The sequence below is a fragment of the Rhinatrema bivittatum genome, chromosome 12 (genome assembly GCF_901001135.1).
Source record: "Rhinatrema bivittatum chromosome 12, aRhiBiv1.1, whole genome shotgun sequence".
Classification (NCBI taxonomy): domain Eukaryota; kingdom Metazoa; phylum Chordata; class Amphibia; order Gymnophiona; family Rhinatrematidae; genus Rhinatrema; species Rhinatrema bivittatum.
This window is the reverse complement of record NC_042626.1, coordinates 75803826-75823857: the sequence shown is the minus strand read 5'-3', so window position 1 is coordinate 75823857 and position 20032 is coordinate 75803826. Positions and strand designations below refer to the sequence as shown.

General features: G+C 48.9%; 1 protein-coding gene across 7 annotated transcripts in view; it reads right to left on the bottom strand.

Moving 5' to 3' along the window:
- FBXL20 (F-box and leucine rich repeat protein 20) overlaps nucleotides 1–20032 on the bottom strand; it is a 142296-nt gene that overhangs the window by 78476 nt on the left and 43788 nt on the right. For all 7 annotated transcript variants that reach the window (XM_029573025.1, XM_029573028.1, XM_029573030.1 and 4 more), the window contains 3 exons: nucleotides 16208–16269; nucleotides 14939–14993; nucleotides 14203–14277 (listed from right to left, as the gene is read on the bottom strand). In XM_029573025.1, the coding sequence (XP_029428885.1) occupies nucleotides 14203–14277; nucleotides 14939–14993; nucleotides 16208–16269 (192 nt within the window). The remainder of the gene's footprint in view (nucleotides 1–14202; nucleotides 14278–14938; nucleotides 14994–16207; nucleotides 16270–20032) is intronic.

Genomic DNA, 20032 nt, shown 5'->3' with positions numbered 1-20032 from the left:
GAGCAATTATAGCATGTCGGGGAAGAAATTCTCGCTCACAACACCACGTCTCAAAAACTCTCCACACTCTAATATATGAGAGAGGTAAATGTTTTTCTGGCTTGAAGCAGAGTAGTGATAACTTCCTCAGAGTATCCTTTCTTCCTTAATCACCTCCTTTCAAAAGCCAGACCGCTAGACAAAAGTGATCTGCCTGGTGGAAATATATAGGCCCTTGATAAGAACATGCCATAATGGGTCAGACCAAGGGTCCATCAAGCCCAGCATCCTGTTTCCAACAGTGGCCAATCCAGGCCATAAGAACCTGGCAAGTACCCAAAAACTAAGTCTATTCCATGTTACTGTTGCTAGTAATAGCGGTGGTTATTATCTAAGTCAACTTAATTAATAGCAGGTAATGGACTTCTCCTCCAAGAACTTATCCAATCCTTTTTTAAACACAGCTATACTAACTGCGCTAACCACATCCTCTGGCAACAAATTCCAGAGTTTAATTGTGCGTTGAGTGAAAAAGAACTTTCTCCGATTAGTTTTAAATGTGCCACATGCTAACTTCATGGAGTGCCCCCTAGTCTATTATCCGAAAGAGTAAAAAACCGATTCACATCTACCCGTTCTAGACCTCTCATGATTTTAAACATCTCTATCATATCCCCCCTCAGCTGTCTCTTCTCCAAGCTGAAAAGTCCTAACCTCTAGTCTTTCTTTATAGGGGAGCTGTTCCATTCCTCTTATCATTTTGGTAGCCCTTCTCTGTACCTTCTCCATTGCAATTATATCTTTTTTGAGATGCAGCGACCAGAACTGTACACAGTATTCAGGTGTACAATTCTGTGCGGTCTCACCATGGAGCGATACAGTGGCATTATGACATTTTCCGTTTTATTCACCATTCCCTTTCTAATAATTCCCAACATTCTGTTTGCTTTTTTGACTGCTGCAGCATACTGAACCGACGATTTCAATGTGTTATCCATTATGATGCCTAGATCTCTTGCTTGGGTGGTAGCACCTAATATGGAACCTAACATTGTGTAACTATAGCATGGGTTATTTTTCCCTATATGCATCACCTTGCACTTGTCCACATTAAATTTCATCTGCCATTTGGATGCCCAATTTTCCAGCCTCACAAGGTCTTCCTGCAATTTATCACAATCTGCTTGTGATTTAACTACTCTGAACAATTTTGTATCATCTGCAAATCTGATTACCTCACTCGTATTTCTTTCCAGATCATTTATAAATATATTGAAAAGTAAAGGTCCCAATACAGATCCCTGAGGCACTCCACTGCCCACTCCCTTCCACTGAGAAAATTGTCTATTTAATCCTACTGTTTACATAGAAACATATAGAAACATAGAAATGACGGCAGAAGAAGACCAAACGGCCCATCCAGTCTGCACAGCAAGCTATGCACTTTTTTTTTTCCCCTCTTATTTGTTACACTTGGCTCTTAGTACCTTTTAGTTCTATTTCCCTTCCACCCCACCATTAATGTAGAGAGTAGTGTTGGAACTGCATCTAATTGAATATGTAGCTTAGTTAGTGATAGTAACAGCCTCAATAAGCAAGCTACACCCATGCTTTTGTTTACTCGATTATGTAATTCAGTCTATATATAGACTATATATAATTCAGTCTATATATAGATCCTCTTTTCTACATTGACCCTGCCATTGAAGCAGAGAGCTATGCTAGATATGCACTGAAAGTAAAGTATCAGGCTTATTTGGTTTGGGGGTAGTAACTGCCGTAACAAGCAAGCTACACCCCGCTTTTTTGTGATTGCAAATCTTTTTTTTTCCACATTTCCTCTTACCGTTGAAGCTTAGAGCAATGTTGGAGTCGCATTAACCGTGTGTATGTATATTGAATAAGGATATTATCTCCAGGTAGAAGCCTTCATTCCCGTGAGCCACCCCCTCTTCATTCACGTCCTCTAGACTTGATGGATCCACAGTGTTTATCCCACCCCCCTTTGAAGTCCTTTACAGTTCTGGTCTTCACCACTTCCTCCGGAAGGGCATTCCAGGCATCCACCACCCTCTCCGTGAAGAAATACTTCCTGACATTGGTTCTGAGTCTTCCACCCTGGAGCCTCAGCTCGTGACCCCTGGTTCTGCTGATTTTTTTCTGACAGAAAAGGTTTGTCGTTGTCTTTGGATCATTAAAACCTTTCAAGTATCTGAAAGTTTGAATCACATCACCCCTGCTCCTCCTTTCTTCCAGGGTGTACATATTTAGATTCTTCAATCTCTCCTCATAAGTCATTCGATGAAGACCCTCCACCTTTCTGGTCGCCCTTCTCTGTACCGCTTCCATCTTGTCTCTGTCTCTTTGAAGATACAGTCTCCAGAACTGAACACAGTACTCCAGGTGAGGCCTCACCAAGGATCTGTACAAGGGGATAATCAGTTCCCTTTTCTTACTTGATATTCCTCTCTCTATGCAGCCCAGCATTCTTCTGGCTTTTGCTATCGCCTTGTCACATTGTTTCGCCGACTTCAGATCATTAGACACTATCACCCCAAGGTCTCTCTCCTGCTCCATGCACATCAGCCTTTCCCCCCCCATCGAATACAGTTCATTCGGATTTCCACTCTCCATATGCATGACTTTGCACTTCTTGGCATTGAATCTCAGCTGCCATATCTTCGACCACTCTTCCATCTTCCTTAAATCCCGTCTCATTCTCTCCACTCCTTCCTGCGTGCCACTTTGTTGCAGATCTTAGTGTCGTCCGCAAATAGACAAACCTTACCTTCTATCCCGTTCGCAATGTCCCGTTCGCAATGTCGGTCCCAACACCGATCCTTGCGGCACACTGCTTAAAACCTCTCTGAAGAGAGAGCGGTTTTAAGCGGTGTACCGCAAGGATCTGTGTTGGGACCGGTCCTGTTCAATATCTTTGTGAGCGACATTGTGATGGTAAATGGAACTCTCTCTGAAGAGTTCCATTTACTATCACACATTGTCTTCTGTCCGTCAACCAGTTTGCAATCCAGGCCACCACCTTGGCACTCACTCCTAAGCTTCTCATTTTATTCACCAGTCTCCTGTGCGGAACCATATCAGAAGCTTTGCTGAAATCCAAATAGTTGACATCGAGCGCTCTTCCTTAATCCAATTCCTTGGTTACCCAGTCAAAAAAGTCAGATTTGTCTGACAGGATCTTCCCCTGGTGAATCCATGCTGCCTCTGGTCCAGCAATTCTCTGGACTGTAGATAGTTCACTATTCTCTCTTTCAACAGTGACTCCATTACTTTTCCCACCACCGAAGTGAGGCTAACCGTTTTGTAGTTACCAGCCTCTTCTCTGTTCCCACTCTTGTGAAGCGGGACCACCACTGCTCTTCTCCAATCACTCGGCACCACTCCTGTTTCTAGGGATCTATTGAACAGGTCACACAGCGGACCTGCCAGCACATCTCTGAGCTCCCTCAGTATCCTGGGATGAACCTCATCAGGCCCCATGGCTTTTTCCACTTTCAGATTCTTCAGCTCTTCCCATACATTTTCTACTGTAAATGGATTTTCATCTACTCCACCCCCCTCCAGTTTCTTGTTAAGTAGAGATGGTCCTTCTCCAGGGTCTTCTTTAGTGAACACAGAACTGAAGTATTCGTTTAATATTTCTGCCATGTCTTCGTCACTCTCCACACATTGATCCTTTCTACCTTTCAATTTCACTATACCACTTTGAACTTTTCTCTTTTCGCTGATGTATCTGAAAAATGCTGTGTCACCATTCTTTATCTCCTTGGGGAAGAAAGTGTTTCCTGTCTTTTAGCCAGTTTGTAATCCACGAAAGGACATCGCCACCTATCCCATGACTTTTTACTTTTCCTAGAAGCCTCTCATCAGGAACTTTGTCAAATGCCTTCTGAAAATCCAAGTACACTACATCTACCGGTTCACCTTTATCCACATGTTTATTAACACCTTCAAAAAAGTGAAGCAGATTTGTGAGGCAAGACTTGCCTTGGGTAAAGCCATGCTGACTTTGTTCCATTAAAAGATGAAGAAGATGTGGGAGATGACCAAGTCGCAGAGGTCCATCCACAGCCAGATTGATTAAGTTCGCGAACCAAGGGCGTCGGGGCCATTCGGGAGCCACTAGGATCACCGTCCCTGGGTGCACCTCTATTCTGGGAAGCACCTTGCCCACCAAGGGCCAAGGAGGAAACATGTAAAGGAAAACAGACATTGGCCAGGGTAGTACTAGCGCATCGACTCCCTCTGTGCAGTGATCCTTTCTGCAATTGAAGAAGTGAGGAGCCTTGGCATGGTCTCGCATTGCCATCAAGTCCATGTGGGGAGTCCCCCACCTGCGAGAAATGAAATCCATTGCTCTGTCCGAGAGCTCCCACTCTCCTGGATCTATGCGCCTATGACTTAGAAAGTCCGCTTGTATGTTGTCCTTCCCTGCGATGTGAGATGCTGCAATCATCGCCAGATTTTGCTCCACCCAAGCCATAAGCAGCTCCAACTCGTCAGCTACGGCTTGATTTCTGGTGCCTCCTTGACGGTTGATGTAGGCCACTGTCGTCACATTGTCGGATAAGATGCAAACCGCCTGATGTCGTAACTGGGGAAGAAAGTGTTGCACGGCCAAGCGAACCGCCCTGGTCTCCAGGCGATTGATCGACCATCTGGACTCCTCCGGAGACTAGTTGCCTTGCACTGAAAGATACTGGTAAACAGCTCCCCAGCCTGAAAGACTGGCATCCGTGGTCACCACTATCCAGTTAGAGACTTCCAAATCCACCCCTCGTGACAGGTTGGGCAAAGCCACCATCCAAGACTGGACCTGGCATGATCGGTGAGCAACAGTGGGAATTGAAAATTCTCTGACTTGGAATCCCATCGGTAAAGTAACGCTCGATGCAATGGTCTCATATGAGCAAAAGCCCAGGGAACCACCTCCAGGTTAGATGCCATTGAGCTGAGAACTTGAAGGTAGTCCCAGGCCTTGGGTAGTGAAAGAGTCAACAAGCGACTAACTTGCCCCATTAGCTTGTGCATTCGGTCCATCGGGAGAAAACATTTCCCAACTGTAGTGTCGAACCGAGCTCCCAGAAACTCCAATGTTTGAGAAGGAACCAAGTTGCTCTTGGCCTGATTGATTACCCATCCGAGGGATTCCAGGAGAGCAGTAACCTTGTGGATTGCTTCTAGACAACATTCCCTCGACTTCGCCTTGATGAGCCAATCGTCCAGGTAGGGAGGAATGAGAAGGCCTGGTCTCCGGAGAGACGCCTACTTGTTGAACATACGGGGGGCGGTCACGAGACCAAACGGCAGAGCACAAAATTGATAATGCATTCCCAGGACCATAAAGCGAAGGAACTTCTGCTGATCCTCGCGAATGGAAATGTGTAAATATGCCTCCATCAGATCTAGAGAGGCTAGAAATTCTCCCTTGCGTACTGCCGAGATTACGGAATGCAGAGTTTCCATGTGAAAATGCGGCACCTTGAGAGACTTGTTTACCTTCTTGAGATCCAAGATTGGTCGGAAGGATCCCTCCTTCTTTGGAACCACAAAGTAAATGGAGTACCTCCCTGTCCTCCAGTGTTCTGGAGGAACTGGTTTTACAGCACCAAGAGCTAGGAGGCATTTGAGAGTCTAAAGGAAAATTAGTTTCTTACCTGATAATTTTCGTTCCTGTAGTACCAAGGATCAGTCCAGGACACCTGGGTTGTGACTCCGCACCAGTAGATGGAGACAGACTAAAACTTGTGGGCGGAGCCATATATAAGCCCCTGTGCCAGTCACAGCCCCCCAGTCATACGTAATGTCAAAGTAGAAAAAAATCCAAAAGCCAACATAGCTAACCATAGAAAACTTACTAAGTAAACGAAAATAACTCCAACACCCCTACAGGAAAACAGACTCCCCAACCGGGAGAGCGAACAAAACAAGGGGTCAGCGTATTAAAAACAACAATGAGCGGACTCTCCGTTACTATAGCGCAACACTGTGGGTGGGATCCTGGACTGATCCTTGGTACTACAGGAACGAAAATTATCAGGTAAGAAACTAATTTTCCTTTCCCTGTACGTACCAGGATCAGTCCAGGACACCTGGGATGTACCAGAGCTAAGTCATCGAGGGTGGGAAGCAGAGAGTCCCGCTCGGAGAACCCTCTCTCCAAAACCCCCAGTATCAGTGGCCTGAACATCCAATCGGTAATGTTTAATGAAGGTATGCAACGATTTCCAGGTAGCCGCCCTGCAAATCTCTTGAGGCGACACCTGAGAAGATTCTGCCCAAGACGCAGCATGAGATCTCGTCGAATGAGCTCGAAGACCCACCGGCGGAGATTTACCGCGCAGAATATACGCGGAACCAATGGCCTCCTTGAGCCAACGGGCGATCGTTGTGCGGGACGCCGCAGAACCTTTCTTCGGACCCGACGTCAACACAAACAGATGATCCGTCAAACGAAAAGAATTTGAGACCTCTAGATAGCGAAGAAGAGACCTCCGCACATCTAGTTTTCTCAAGTCCCTCAACTTCGGGTCGGAAGAATCCCCAACCGCGAAAGCGGGAAGTTCAATCGATTGATTCAAATGAAAAGGCAATACGACCTTAGGCAGGAAAGAGGGAACGGTCCGCAAGGAAACCCCTGAATCAGAAATGCGCAAGAAGGGCTCTCTACAGGACAGAGCCTGCAACTCGGAAACCCGACGAGCGGACGCAATCGCTACCAGGAATACAGTCTTCAACGTGAGATCTTTGAATGTAGAACGCTTCAAAGGCTCAAACGGAGCTGAGCATAGGGCCGAGAGCACCCAGTTGAGGTTCCAAGATGGACAAGGGAGCCGTAAAGGAGGACGGAGGTGCTTCACTCCCCTAAGAAAACGGGAGATATCCGGGTGGAGAGCCAGGGAGACTCCCCGGATTTTACCACGCAAACAACCAAGCGCCGCGACTTGGACCCGAAGGGAACTGCACGCTAAACCTTTGGCCAGCCCAGCCTGGAGAAAAGACAAAACATCAGGAATAGAAGCGGAAGTGGGATCCAGACCCCGCTCTACGCACCATTCTTCAAAAACTACCCAGACTCTAACATAAGCCAGAGATGTAGACTGCTTCCTGGATCTCAGTAACGTGGCAACTACCGCATCTGAGTAACCTTTGCGCTTCAATCGATTCCTCTCAAAAGCCATGCCGCGAGACAGAAGTGATCCGCATCCTCTAAACAGACGGGACCCTGACGAAGGAGCCCCGGAAACCCCTGTAGACGAAGGGGCGGCGCCACCGACAATTGGATCAGATCCGCAAACCACGGACGGCGCGGCCATTCCGGCGCCACCATGATCACGTTGGACGGGTGCAATTCTATGCGCCGCAGGATTTTGCCGATCATGGGCCACGGTGGGAACACATACAGTAGCACCTCCGCTGGCCAGGGAAGAGCTAACGCGTCGACCCCTTCTGCTCCTCTTTCTCGGCGTCGACTGAAAAATCTCGGAGCTTTTGAGTTGTTCCACGTGGCCATCAGGTCCATGTGGGGCGTTCCCCAAGTCCTGCAAATGAGAAGGAACGCTTCTTCCGCCAGCTCCCACTCTCTCGGATCCAGGTGGTGCCGGCTGAGGAAGTCCGCCTGGACATTGTCGACTCCTGCTATGTGAGACGCAGCGAGATCGCTGAGATGCCGCTCTGCCCAGGCCATCAAGGAACGCGCTTCCTCCGCTACTTGAGGGCTTTTCGTCCCGCCCTGGCGATTGATGTAAGCCACGGTGGTAGCGTTGTCCGACAATACTCGGATCGCCTTTCCTCGTACGAGGGGTAGAAAAGCTTGCAATGCCAGACGGACCGCCCTGGACTCTAGGCGGTTGATAGACCACCGGGTCTGATCTTCTGACCACAGACCTTGAACCGATTTCCCTTGGCAAACTGCACCCCAACCGGAAAGACTGGCATCCGTGGTCACCACTGTCCAGTTGGGAAGGAGAAGAGATACTCCACAGGAAAGATGTTTGGAATCCAGCCACCAGCTCAGGCTGGAGCGCGCCTGACTGTCGAGAGGCAGTGGAAGATAAAATTCCTCTGAAATCGGTTTCCAGCGGGAAAGCAATGAAGACTGCAGCGGCCGCAGGTGAGCGAATGCCCAAGGGACTAACGCCAGCGTGGAGGCCATAGATCCGAGAACCGTCAGGTAATCGCAGACTCGCGGACGGTGCTGAGACAAAAGACGTTGCACTTGAGACTGTAGTTTGCATATCCGTTCCTGAGAGAGAATCACTCTGCCCCGTTTTGTGTCGAAGACAGCTCCTAGATACTCCAAGGACTGAGTGGGTTCCAGATGACTCTTGTTGTAGTTGACTACCCAGCCCAGGGACTGCAAGAATTGAAGCACCTTGGCTACCGCCTGCCGACACAAGCTCTCTGACTTTGCCCGAATCAACCAATCGTCGAGGTAAGGGTGAACCAGGAGGCCTTCCCGACGTAAGTGCGCCGCCACCACCACCATCACTTTCGTGAATGTCCGAGGCGCTGTCGCCAGGCCGAACGGAAGAGCCCGGAACTGGAAGTGTCTTCCCAGAATGCAAAACCGCAGGAACCGCTGGAACGCTGGTTGGATGCCCACATGAAGGTATGCTTCTGTGAGATCTAGTGACGCAAGGAATTCTCCTGGCCGCACTGACGCGATCACCGAACAAATGGTCTCCATCTTGAAGTGAGGGACCCGAAGGCATCTGTTGACTCCTTTCAGATCCAGAATGGGTCGGAAAGTGCCGTCTTTCTTGGGAACTATGAAGTAAATGGAATAACGGCCCTTGCCGTACTGATCGACCGGAACCGGAGAGATGGCCCCCAAGCTTTCTAGTTTTCGAATGGTGTCTAGCACCGCCACCTTCTTCATGGGATCCTTGCAGGGCGAGATCAGGAACTTGTCCGCTGGAATGCGAGCAAAATCTAACTCGTAGCCGTGTCTTATCACATTGAGGACCCACTGATCCGACGTAATGCTGGCCCATACCTCGAGGAACAAGGATGGACGCGCCCCCACGTTTGGGACAACGTGGTGAGGACGCAAGGAGGGATGGGCCGGCCGAACTTCATTGCGAAGGCTTGGACCCCGCACCCGATGGGGCCCCTCCTTGCCTGCCAAAGCGTTTACCTCGAAAGGACTGCTGCCAGTGAGTGTTTCGAGAAGAGGACGATCTATAAGAGGACCCGGTGGATCTTTGCGGCCTGGACTTTCGGGGACCCCGGAAATGAGCTCTGCTGGAAAACGAAGAGCGCGCCCGGGCCCTATCCTCTGGCAGCTTAAACGCTCGGTTCTCGCCTAGCGAAACCATCAAGTCATCTAACTCCTTTCCGAACAGCAATTTCCCTTTAAAGGGTAACGCCCCGAGGTGAGCCTTGGACGAACCATCCGCTGCCCAGTTGCGCAGCCAAAGGAGACGGCGTGCCGACACTGCCGAAACCATGGACCTAGCTGAAGTGCGTAAAAGATCATGGAGCGCATCAGCCCCATACGCAATAGCTGCTTCCAACCTATCTGCTTGGGAAGACTCCTCCGGAGAGAGATCTGCATTAGCCTGCAGAACCTGGGCCCAGCGCAGACTAGCTCGCATGGCGAAGTTCGTGCAAATGGCGGCTCACACTCCCAGGGCGGAAACCTCAAAAATCTTTTTGAGTTGTACCTCCAACTTCCGGTCTTGAATATCCCGGAGGGCCGTAGCTCCCGTGACCGGGATGGTAGACCTCTTCGTGACAGCAGACACTGCCGAATCCACCTTAGGAAGTCTGAGGAGCTCCAGCGCCTCCTCCGGTAAAGGATAAAGTTTATCCATGGCCTTGCTGACTTTCAAACCCAGCTCCGGAGTATCCCATTCCTTGAATAGGATATCCGTAGATGAAAAATGAAAAGGGAAGGCGACTGCCGGCCCTGTGAGACCGAGCAGAACAGGATCCATATTCGCCTCCTGGCGGACCACCACCGGGGGAGCCTCAATCCCCAGCTCCTGGAGAATAGCTGGGATGAGAGGTGACAGTTCCTCCCTGCGGAATAGCCGAACTACTTTGGGGTCGTCCCCGTCTAAGGCCTGTGCACTTTTCCCTGCACTGGGCTGCGCCGTTCCATCCGGTGCTGCCGTCCCGGCCCCCATCAGGGGCTCTTCGGAGGCCTCAGAATCCGTTCCGGAAAAATCCTCGGAATCCGATTCTTGCGGGAGCCCCCGGGGAAGTCGCTTGTCCCTGGACGAGCCCTGGGCCATTTCCGCACTCTTCCTGGCCTTCTTTTTCCGTGGTGGGGACTTGCGGACAGCCGCACGCGAGATTTTCCCCCGTATGCGCTTGTTGCGCTTATATTTGAGGACTTTGCGCAGCAACAGCGCAAAGTCCTCAGAAAATTCTCCGGAATCCGCTGAATCGCTACACGAATCCTCCTGGGACCGAATCCCCTCCGAGGGGACCTCTCCCGCCTTGGCACGCTGCGGGGAAAGCGCGGGAGGCAGAGACGAAGCCCCCACCGTCTCCCTGGAAATTTCCCGGCCGGTGGCCAAAATGGCTGCCACTCCCGCGCTAAGCGGGAACAGCTCCTGAGGCGTGTCAGAGGGGCCCCCACCTCGCGGCGGCGATCGCACGACCCTGGACCGAGCTCCCCGAGGTGCTGCTGAGGTGCCCTCATCACCCGGGACACAAGCCGAACAAAGGCTGTCCCGGGAGAGACGCGCGCGCGCCGAGCCGCAGGCCTTGCACTGCGAACCGCGAGGCATGCCGGCAAACGCGGGAAACAGAGGCGCGACGAAAAAAAAGTTACCTCAGAGGAAAAAATTGAAAATTTAAAAAATGATCAAAACGGCGCAATTCGGCGACCTCCCCCCAGCTGGCGACGCCCCCTCACCGACGAAAACGGAGCGGCAACGCCAAGGAACGGAGAGCCGCAAGAAAATAAAAGTAAAACTTTTTTTTTTTTTTTTTTTTTTTTTTTTACAGAAAAAAGCGCTGTCCCTGGTTCTGAAAGCCCTTTTTCCTGCAGGGGTGAGTGAACCAGGCTCCCTGGTGTCACCCCTGACGCTGCCACTAGTTTAGCCGGGTCCTCAACCCTGGCAGCGGCCTCAACCGGGGGAGGGTAGTCCCCTCAGGACCTCTCAACTCCCCTGGGAGGCAGGGCACCCGGGAAAGAATTAAAAAACAAAAACCCAATTTAAACAATTAAACTAAGACAAAAAACTAACTCAAAATCAAACCTGACTAAACACCAGAATCAGGTCAGGCAGAGGCTGTGACTGGACCTGCACCATCTACTGGAGACAGAGTAAGACTGGGGGGCTGTGACTGGCACAGGGGCTTATATATGGCTCCGCCCACAAGTTTTAGTCTGTCTCCATCTACTGGTGCGGAGTCACAACCCAGGTGTCCTGGACTGATCCTGGTACGTACAGGGAATGAACAATCTGCCATTTGACCTGGGGACTGCATGGGGATATTAAGTAGAAATCTTGGAGACGTCGAGCAAATTCCAAAGCGTAGCCGTGTTCTATTTTGCTTAGCACCCACTGATCTGAAGTAATCCTGGCCCATGCCTCGTACAACCGGGATAGACGACCCCCAACCCGTGGAACAGAGGGATGGGCCGGTTCCATCTCATTGCATAGCCTTGGAGGCGAGAGATGAGATAGAACCACCCTCAAAAGGACAAGGACCAGGCTTAGTTTCTGGCCGCTGGTTCTGCTGTCCGGGCGCTTGCAGCCTGCTCTGCCGAAACAGACGTTGCCCTCGAAAAAGAGAGCAGGATGATGGAAATCTTCTAGAGGGCTTCGGTCTGTCCTCTGGCAACTTGTGAACTTTATTCTCTCCCAGGGACTTTTATCATCTGCTCCAAATCCTCACCGAATAAAAAAACACCTTTAAATGGAATAGCCCCAAGCTGAGTCTTGGAGGAAACATCTGCGGACCAGTTTCGGAGCCACAAAAGCTGCCTTGCCAATACTGCCGACGACATTGTGCGAGAGGAAGTGCGGAGAAGGTCATACAGAGCATCCGCTCCATATGCCACCGCAGCTTCCAAATGCTCCGCCTGCTCTGATTCTCCCGGAGGAAGATCTCTAGACGTCAGCAATTGCTGGACCCAGCGCAGGCTCGCACACAACATGTAACTGCTACACACTGCCGCCCGGATACCTAGGGCCGACACCTCAAAAATGCGCTTAAGCAGTACTTACAGCTTGCGATCCTGAAGGTCCTTGAGAGCCGCCAAAGCTGCGACTGGAATGGTGGTCCGCTTAACAGCCGAAACTGACACATCCACTTTGGGGGACCGCAGGAGCTCCAGAGATTCATCCAGTAACTGACACAGCTTATCCATGGCCCGACCGACCCGCAGACCAGCATCCGGAGCGTCCCACTCCCTGGTCATCAGCTGCTGAAGAATGGGTTGAAAAGGAAAAGCTCGGGTCGGCGTTCTCAATCCCACCAGGACTGGGTCCACAGAGTCCTGCAGCGGAGCATCCAGAGGGAGCTCCACCCCAAGCTCAGAAAGTACTGCCCCAGCCGGGGAGAAAGGAAAGGAGAGGTCACTGTAGCTGTAGCCGCACTGCCCGGTACTACCGGAGTGGCTACTCCTCCTGATGCCAAGGAGCCTTTTAACTTCGCGACCTGTAGCGACGTGGGCACATCCGTGCGCTTAGCTACCTTGGGGGCCGGTCCCTGCACAGGTCTCGCCAGCAAGGCACCACCCTGCGGAGACCTGGAAGCCAGAAAGGCTTTATACATAAGGAGGACAAAATCTAAAGAAAAGGAATCAGAATCATCATCATCCCCCCCCTGGGACATCAGGGTCCTCCTGATCAAAAGGATTATCAGGACTTGCAGGAACCGGTGACAGCGCAGAGGGAAGTTCCCCATCCTCCATAGCCCTTGCCTGAGCTGCAGCAAAAGTGTTTAAAATGGCTGCCGTCCCTGCACTGAGGGGAAAAGGGTTAGCCCGAGGGTCCTGCGGAGCCGATCGTTTTTGAGCCCCCCCAGGGCTTAGCTGATGCCGTAGACCCAGAAAGGGAGCTGCCTTCCCCTCCCGGAAGGCAGCGGGAGCAAATACTGGCCCGAGAAAACCACGCGGCCGATTCTCCACATGCCACATACAAAGATGGCCATGGCATCATGGAGGAGGGAAAGCAGTCCAAAACTCGGCAAAAACACAGCAAAATTCATCAAAAACGTGGCAATTCGGATGGGAAGGGGTCCTGGATTGCAGCCCACCAAAAATTTCAATTTTTTTTTTTAAACGCTGAAGCTTGACACGAGGTAAGAGAGGGACCGGACCACTGGTAATCTCTTCCCCAGCTCCTTACCTGACTGGAGCCCCGCGGTGTTACCAACCCCAGCTCCAATAACCTGCCACCAGAGGGGATGACCCCGCAGGATCTAACAACCCCCTGGGAGGATTGGGAAACACTCCCTGCTGCAGAAGACTTTTTTTTTTTTTTATAAACTTGCTTGATTCAAAACTTTATATAGCTAGTTCACTCAATTATTTCAAGGGATAGCCTACACCCCCAGAAACTGAGCAAGACTGCAGGGTTTGCACCATCTCCATCTGCTGGAGACAGAGAAATACTGAAGGGATGCAGGAGGCACACCAGGTAAGTAAGGGTGCCGCCTTTCAAGTTTTTCTCTGTCTCCACCTGCTGGAAGGGAGGCATAACCCATGGTCTGGACTGATCCGGATACGCACAGGGAATATTGTTAAAAATTGGTACTCTCTGGTTCCTCTTTCAAACAATAGTTTGGGTTTTTGCTTATGTCTATGAAGCTCCTGCACACTAGTTGGACTGAGATCTGAGCTCTGTTTCTGGGACCACTGTTCATGCTGGCATGGCTGCTGGGAACAGTTGCACAACACTTTCACACAGCGTGCACACAAAGGGTTGGACTCTGCATGGGGCAGCATATGCAGCCTGGGGGACAGCTTAGCTGTTGAGGTCTCAATTTCACAGAATGCACTGGGAAAGGGGAGGAGGTGGGCCACTCAACTCAAGACATGTTCTACCCGAAAACTCAAGCAGGGCTCAGAACTGCTACAAGGGAGGAGTCTTCCTTCAGAAGGCCCAATGGAAAGAGACAGACAGACTTTGTACAAACTCATCACCCATGTTCTCAAGCCTGTGAGAGAAGGTCCCAGGGGATTCCTCTCTACCAGGATAGAAGAGAAGGGCTCCATGTATCGCCTCATTATACCTCAATGTCCCGCTGGAAATCGAATAGGTCAATCCGCTGCCAGTTACTGCCATCCAGAGCCAGAACATTCCATGCCTTGATGGGAGAAACAAAGAACATAAGAACATAAGAAATTGCCATGCTGGGTCAGACCAAGGGTCCATCAAGCCCAGCATCCTGTTTCCAACAGAGGCCAAACCAGGTCACAAGAACCTGGCAAGTATCCAAACACTAAGAAGATCCCATGCTACAGATGCCAGTAATAGCAGTGGCTATTCCCTAAGTAAACTTGATTAATAGCCATTAATGGACTTCTCCTGCAAGAACTTATCCAAACCTTTTTTGAACCCAGCTACACTAACTGCACTAACCACGTCCTCTGACAACAAGTCAAAGCGAATGAAGGGAGGCTAGTCCTAGCTTGCAATTCCAGCCCTGGTACAAGCACTAAGAAAGCATGGGACAGGGGATCTCCAACGGAGTGACAGGGATTGCAGGGCTGAGCAGTTGTGTGGATGGGCAGACTAGATAGGTCGTGTGGTCTTTTTCTTTTCTCATGTTTCTATGAATCTCAAAGCACAGTGCTGAGACAGGGAGGGAGCAGCTCCAAGGGTTCTCATCCTGGCTTGCCCTTGCTCCACTCCATGGGACCAGTCCGAGCTGTGAGCAAGCTTCTAAAATGTGCCACTAATGCTTTAGGGGAGCTGAAAAAAAAAAATCAAACACCCAAATGCCCTTGAAGATCCCCAATCTTTACCCTGGAGACTTGTGCGCATCGGCATAAGGTCACCACATCCAGGAAGGAGAAGATTCTGTGAAAACACACAATGCACACATATAACTAAAAAGCACTGCTCAACACTGCCATGCAAGGAGGCACATACTGTGCTGAAATACAGACAGGCTGGGAGAGACTTCAGAGAGCAGAAGATTCAGGAGAGGTGGTGACAGTGGGCTCTGCAGCAGCATACCAGAGCATTGGGCTCAACTCCTACACCATTCACAACACAGATATATTAAGATACCCCACAGATATGTGCAGCCAATCCTAGCTAGCTGCTTATTTAAAGGTCAAAACTGTCTTTTTGTAATTTTTAGTAAAATTGTGCACCAACTCTGGCCAGCCCTTGTGCACAATTTGTTTGCAATGCGCTTATACAGAAGGAGGACATGAAGCAGAAATTCTGTAAGCACAATTCTAGTACAAAGTCAGGCCTCCCACAAAGCCGAGGGAACGCCTCACCGCAGGAGCTGGGGATACAGGAAGTGCAGCAGGAGCCACTTATCAGAAGTATCTCGGTGGATGACGTTTTATTAAACTCTTTCTTAACATAGATAAAACAGACTCTCTGGTTTAGTAAACAATGTTTCAGCTTTTGATGGTCAACTTCTTTCAGAGGGATTCTCTCTTGCCAAACCCTTTGTAAAGAGTTTGGGGGTGTTTGTTGGACCTCAATTTCAATCTGGAAAATATCAGTTCTTATGGCATGCTCTCTTATGGTTACATTAAGCCTTTTCTCTCATGGAAGGTCAGTGGTGCAGGCTCTTGTACTTTCAGGAATGAATTATTGTAGTTTTCTGTTCTTGGGCCTTCTGGATAAAACTTTCCTCTACAGTTGATCCAGAATGCTTCTGGATCTCTAGTTTCTGGTCCATCTCTTTATCCCAATTCTTGTCGACCTTCATTGGCTTCCCATACTAGTCACAGCCCAGTTCAAGGACCTTGGCTCTTCCAGCTTGCCAGGCTTTTATGCTGAGATTTGACAGATTTTGCATTTTAAGCTCAGGTTTATCGAGTTTGTTTTTGTGTATGTTAATATTTTGTTTTTATGATGTAAACTGGTTCATTCCATCCATTGCCTTGAACTTTCGTTAGGCGATTAAGTTTGTATAAAATAAATACCCTATGCTAGAGAGAAGAAGGCATTCTCCTCTGCCTCTCAGGCCTGAAACCTCAGTTTTTATCTCTTCACCCTCCTCCTTTCAAGTTGGCCTTACCTCCCTCTCCTCCTCTTCATCTCCTTACCTGAGCAGCAGTTCCTTGGGAAGCTTTTTGTTGATGAGAGCTTCCTCACTGTTTGAGAACATCTGCAAACAAAAACAGAAAGAGGAAAGCTGTGACTTTTGCCTTAATATTTACTGGGGATGAGTGGGGGTGGCAGGGCCTGCGGACAGCTGCATGGGGATGATCAGATAGTCTCCGTATTAGAAATTACCATGGACAGCAATGAAAAATCTCTCTGCTGCAACAAATCACCAAAGGGATACTTGGATCATTGCAGCCAGGGCCATGCTGGGCTGGCAAAGGCTTGGAAGTAACCATTGGAGTACATATGATGGACCCCATGCCTACACACCTACTGAAGCAGCAGTTATGCTGGGGCACATAGAAAGATTTAGGGCGCGCACACATACTAATGTGCAGATCCAGAAGATGCTGCAATAACTGTATGAACGATGCACTATTTATGTCCTATAGCTATGGGGCTCAGACACAGGTTGTCTGAGGGCCCTGGCCAATGATGGCTCAGAGGTTTAAAATAGCTGTGAAGGAAGGCTCAGGGGCACCATAGCCCAAAAGAGATTGGTATGGACTGAGCACAAGGAAACTGCCAGCCCAAAAGAGAAAGATATGCAGGATTCTTGTAACTGAACGCCTCCAGAAGAAACCCAGATTCTGCACAGGTCCCGACCAACACGATATTTATTTAGTGTTTAATAGTGCCCACATCCCGTCATCAGAGGATGACTCCAAGGATTTAAAATGATGGCATGCAGGGGAGTCCCAGCTTTTAAGTGTCTAGGGTACGTGCCTACACTGCCTATTCCTAAATGAGGTCCTACCGGCTTCTATAGCCCATGTGTAGCAGAGGTTTGTTGTGGTGTTAGTCTGGGTCAGCAGACCCCATTGTGGGGGATAAAAACCAGCAGGGGGCAGGAGGAATCACCCCTATCCCCGAGAAGAAGCGATTGGGTAGGGCAAGGTGTGCATGTGTAGCTTTTTTTTTTTTTTCCTCCTCAAATTTTGCCACCAGGAGCCCAGACCCTTTTTTTTTTTTTCATTTTTAAAAAAACCCAAAACAAAAACAGTGAGATGGGTCTACATGAATTACACACTACTCTTTCATTACCTTCTTTAGGAATTCAATTAATTCCAGCCAAATGCATGGATGAAGGAAGCTCAGAGAATTAAATAGCAAGTGGTCATACTAGCTTCCCCCCAAATTCCTTGTGAAATCTAGCAGCAAATCCATTCAAAGCTGGCACCTCCTCTGTCTGGATAGGCCTGATGGTTCTGGTCTGCTGTTATAGGCAATGATAGTGGTAGGAAAAAGGTTGGAAGGTTGTAGCACTGCAAACAAATCACCCTTCAAGTCTGAGAACAAAAGCAGAGAGAAAGTGATAAGGACAAAAGAAAGGGCTGATAAAGGAAGAATGACAGGATGATACTGCAGGCCAGATTGGTACCAGCAGACTACAACTCCCCAGAAACCCAACTCTCTTGGAACTGGCAGATTGGTCATGGCTGGGTAGTGTCGCAATATCCTGCAAGCACTGAGTGGAGAGGATCATATTGCTGAAGAGAATGGGCAAGTGTTGGGAAATTTCAGACTTTAAGTTTTGTGAAGAGGAAAAAAAAAAAAAAAAGAGTGTGTAAGAATGCATGTGTCTTATAACATGAAAGCCAAAAGGTAGGAAAAAGTTGACAGTTTGTCTTTCCCCCCCCACCAACCCCTAGCTCATTCTTTGATTTATAGGCAGGAAAAACACTTCCACATTAAAACTCAATCAGCCTTTTATTTAAAGCTCGGGATTGCCCCAAGCCTTATCGAGAGTTTAATTATCCCATTGTAGGTCACTACTAGATTAATTAGTAAATATACCAATAAATTTAAAGGACTTATCTGCACATTCCTTCTCTTTTATGAACATAAACTAAGAACTCAAAAAAATTAAGATGAAGGCAGCAATCCAGCAGCAAGAGGGGGTCCTTCCAGGCTTCTGCATTTAATGTCACATGTCTGACTTTTTACCTGCAGTGCAAAGAGCTCCTGGCTCTCAGAGAACAAGTCTGATCTCTGGAGGCTAAACTGGCAGACATGGAGGAGCTGAGGCAGAGAGAGAGGTATATAAATGAGACCTTCAGGGACATAGTAGTCAAGTTCCAACTTCAGACTGACAGCCCTGGTGTTGCCTTGAGGAGGAAGGTCTCAGAGAGCATCAACCAGGTGCAACAGGAAAATCCTTGCTCTCCAGGAGATGCAATGTCCTCTCACAGAGGATGAGTATCCCAGGGCTACTGCTCAGGAGGGACGGGTTAGGGCGGCAGACATAGCTGGCGATTCGTTTATTAGGAACATAGATAGCTGGGTAGCTGGTGGGCATGAGGATGCATGGTAACATGCCTACCTGATGCAAAGGTGGCAGACCTCACGCATCACCTAGAATGGACTTTAGACAGTACTGGGAAGGAGCTGGCTTTCATCGTACATGTGGGTACCAACAACATTCAAAAAGGTGTGGGAGGGAGGTTCTGGAATCCAAAATTTAGACACTTAGGTAGAAAGCTTAAATTCAGAACCTCCAGGGTAGCATTCTCTGAAATGCTCCCTGTACCACGCGCAGGTCCCCAGAGGCAGGCAGAGCTCCGGAGTCTCAATACGTGGATGAGACGATGGTGCAAGGAAGAGGGATTCAGTTTTGTAAGGAACTGGGGAACCTTTTGGGGAAGGGGGAGTCTCTTCCGAAGGGATGGGCTCCACCTTAACCAGGGTGGAACCAGACTGCTGGCGCTAACCTTTAAAAAGGAGATAGAGCAGCTTTTAAACTAGAACAAAAGGGAAAGCAGACAGTCGCTCAGCAGCGCATGGTTCGGAGAGAGGTATCTTCAAAGGATACTAATGATGCATTAGAATTAGGGCATCTCGACAGTGAGGTTCCAATAATAAGAAAAGTAGTCCATGTGCCTATAAGATTCACCTGAGCTAAAAGATTCCAAATTATCCTTGTCAGCTGAAAAGCAGAATCTAAATACAAACAAAAAACTCACTTTGAAATGTTTGTATGCTAATGACAGAAGTCTAAGAAGTAAGATGGGAGAATTAGAGTGTATTGCACTGAATATGTGCAAATCCTACACCTGAAAACTCAAGTGTTAGAAATGGATCAACAACACATAAAAAGTTAACAGGTTGATAGTTTCATATAAAGGCGCAGATTTTCAAAGACTTATGCACGCCGGGCCTATTTTCAAAAAGGCCCGGCCGCACGCGTAAAGCCCCGGGATGCGCGTATGTCCCAGGGCCGAGGACTCTGGCACAGGGGGGTCAGGCGTAACTTCCAAAACAAAGGTACCGGGGGAGGGGGGGTGTTTCTTTAGGGCTGGGGGCAGAAAGGGGAAAGCCAGCGGGGCTCCCCGAGGGCTTGGTGCGCACAATTTACACTAGTGTGTACCCCCTTGCGCGCGCCGACACAATTTTATAACATGGGTGTGGCTGCACGCGCATGTTATAAAATTGGGTGTACATTTGTGCACACCGGGTCGCGCGCTCAAATGTACGCCCATGCGTTTTTGTTTTTTTTTAAATCTGCCCCAAAAGTAGCAACTATTACGAACCCAGATAATGATTTATAATTACATCATTTCACCAATTAACTACCAACCACCTTCCTACCTAAACTAAATAACTTTTTCTAAATTTTCATTAAAAATATTTCATCTAAAAAATAAATTAAAAATGTACTTTCAAAAACTTCTTAATAAAATTCTCCATGTGCATGAACATGAGAATGTAATGGGTGAAGAAAACACTTCTTACTGAATCCTCAGCATCTATCTATAATATGCTCA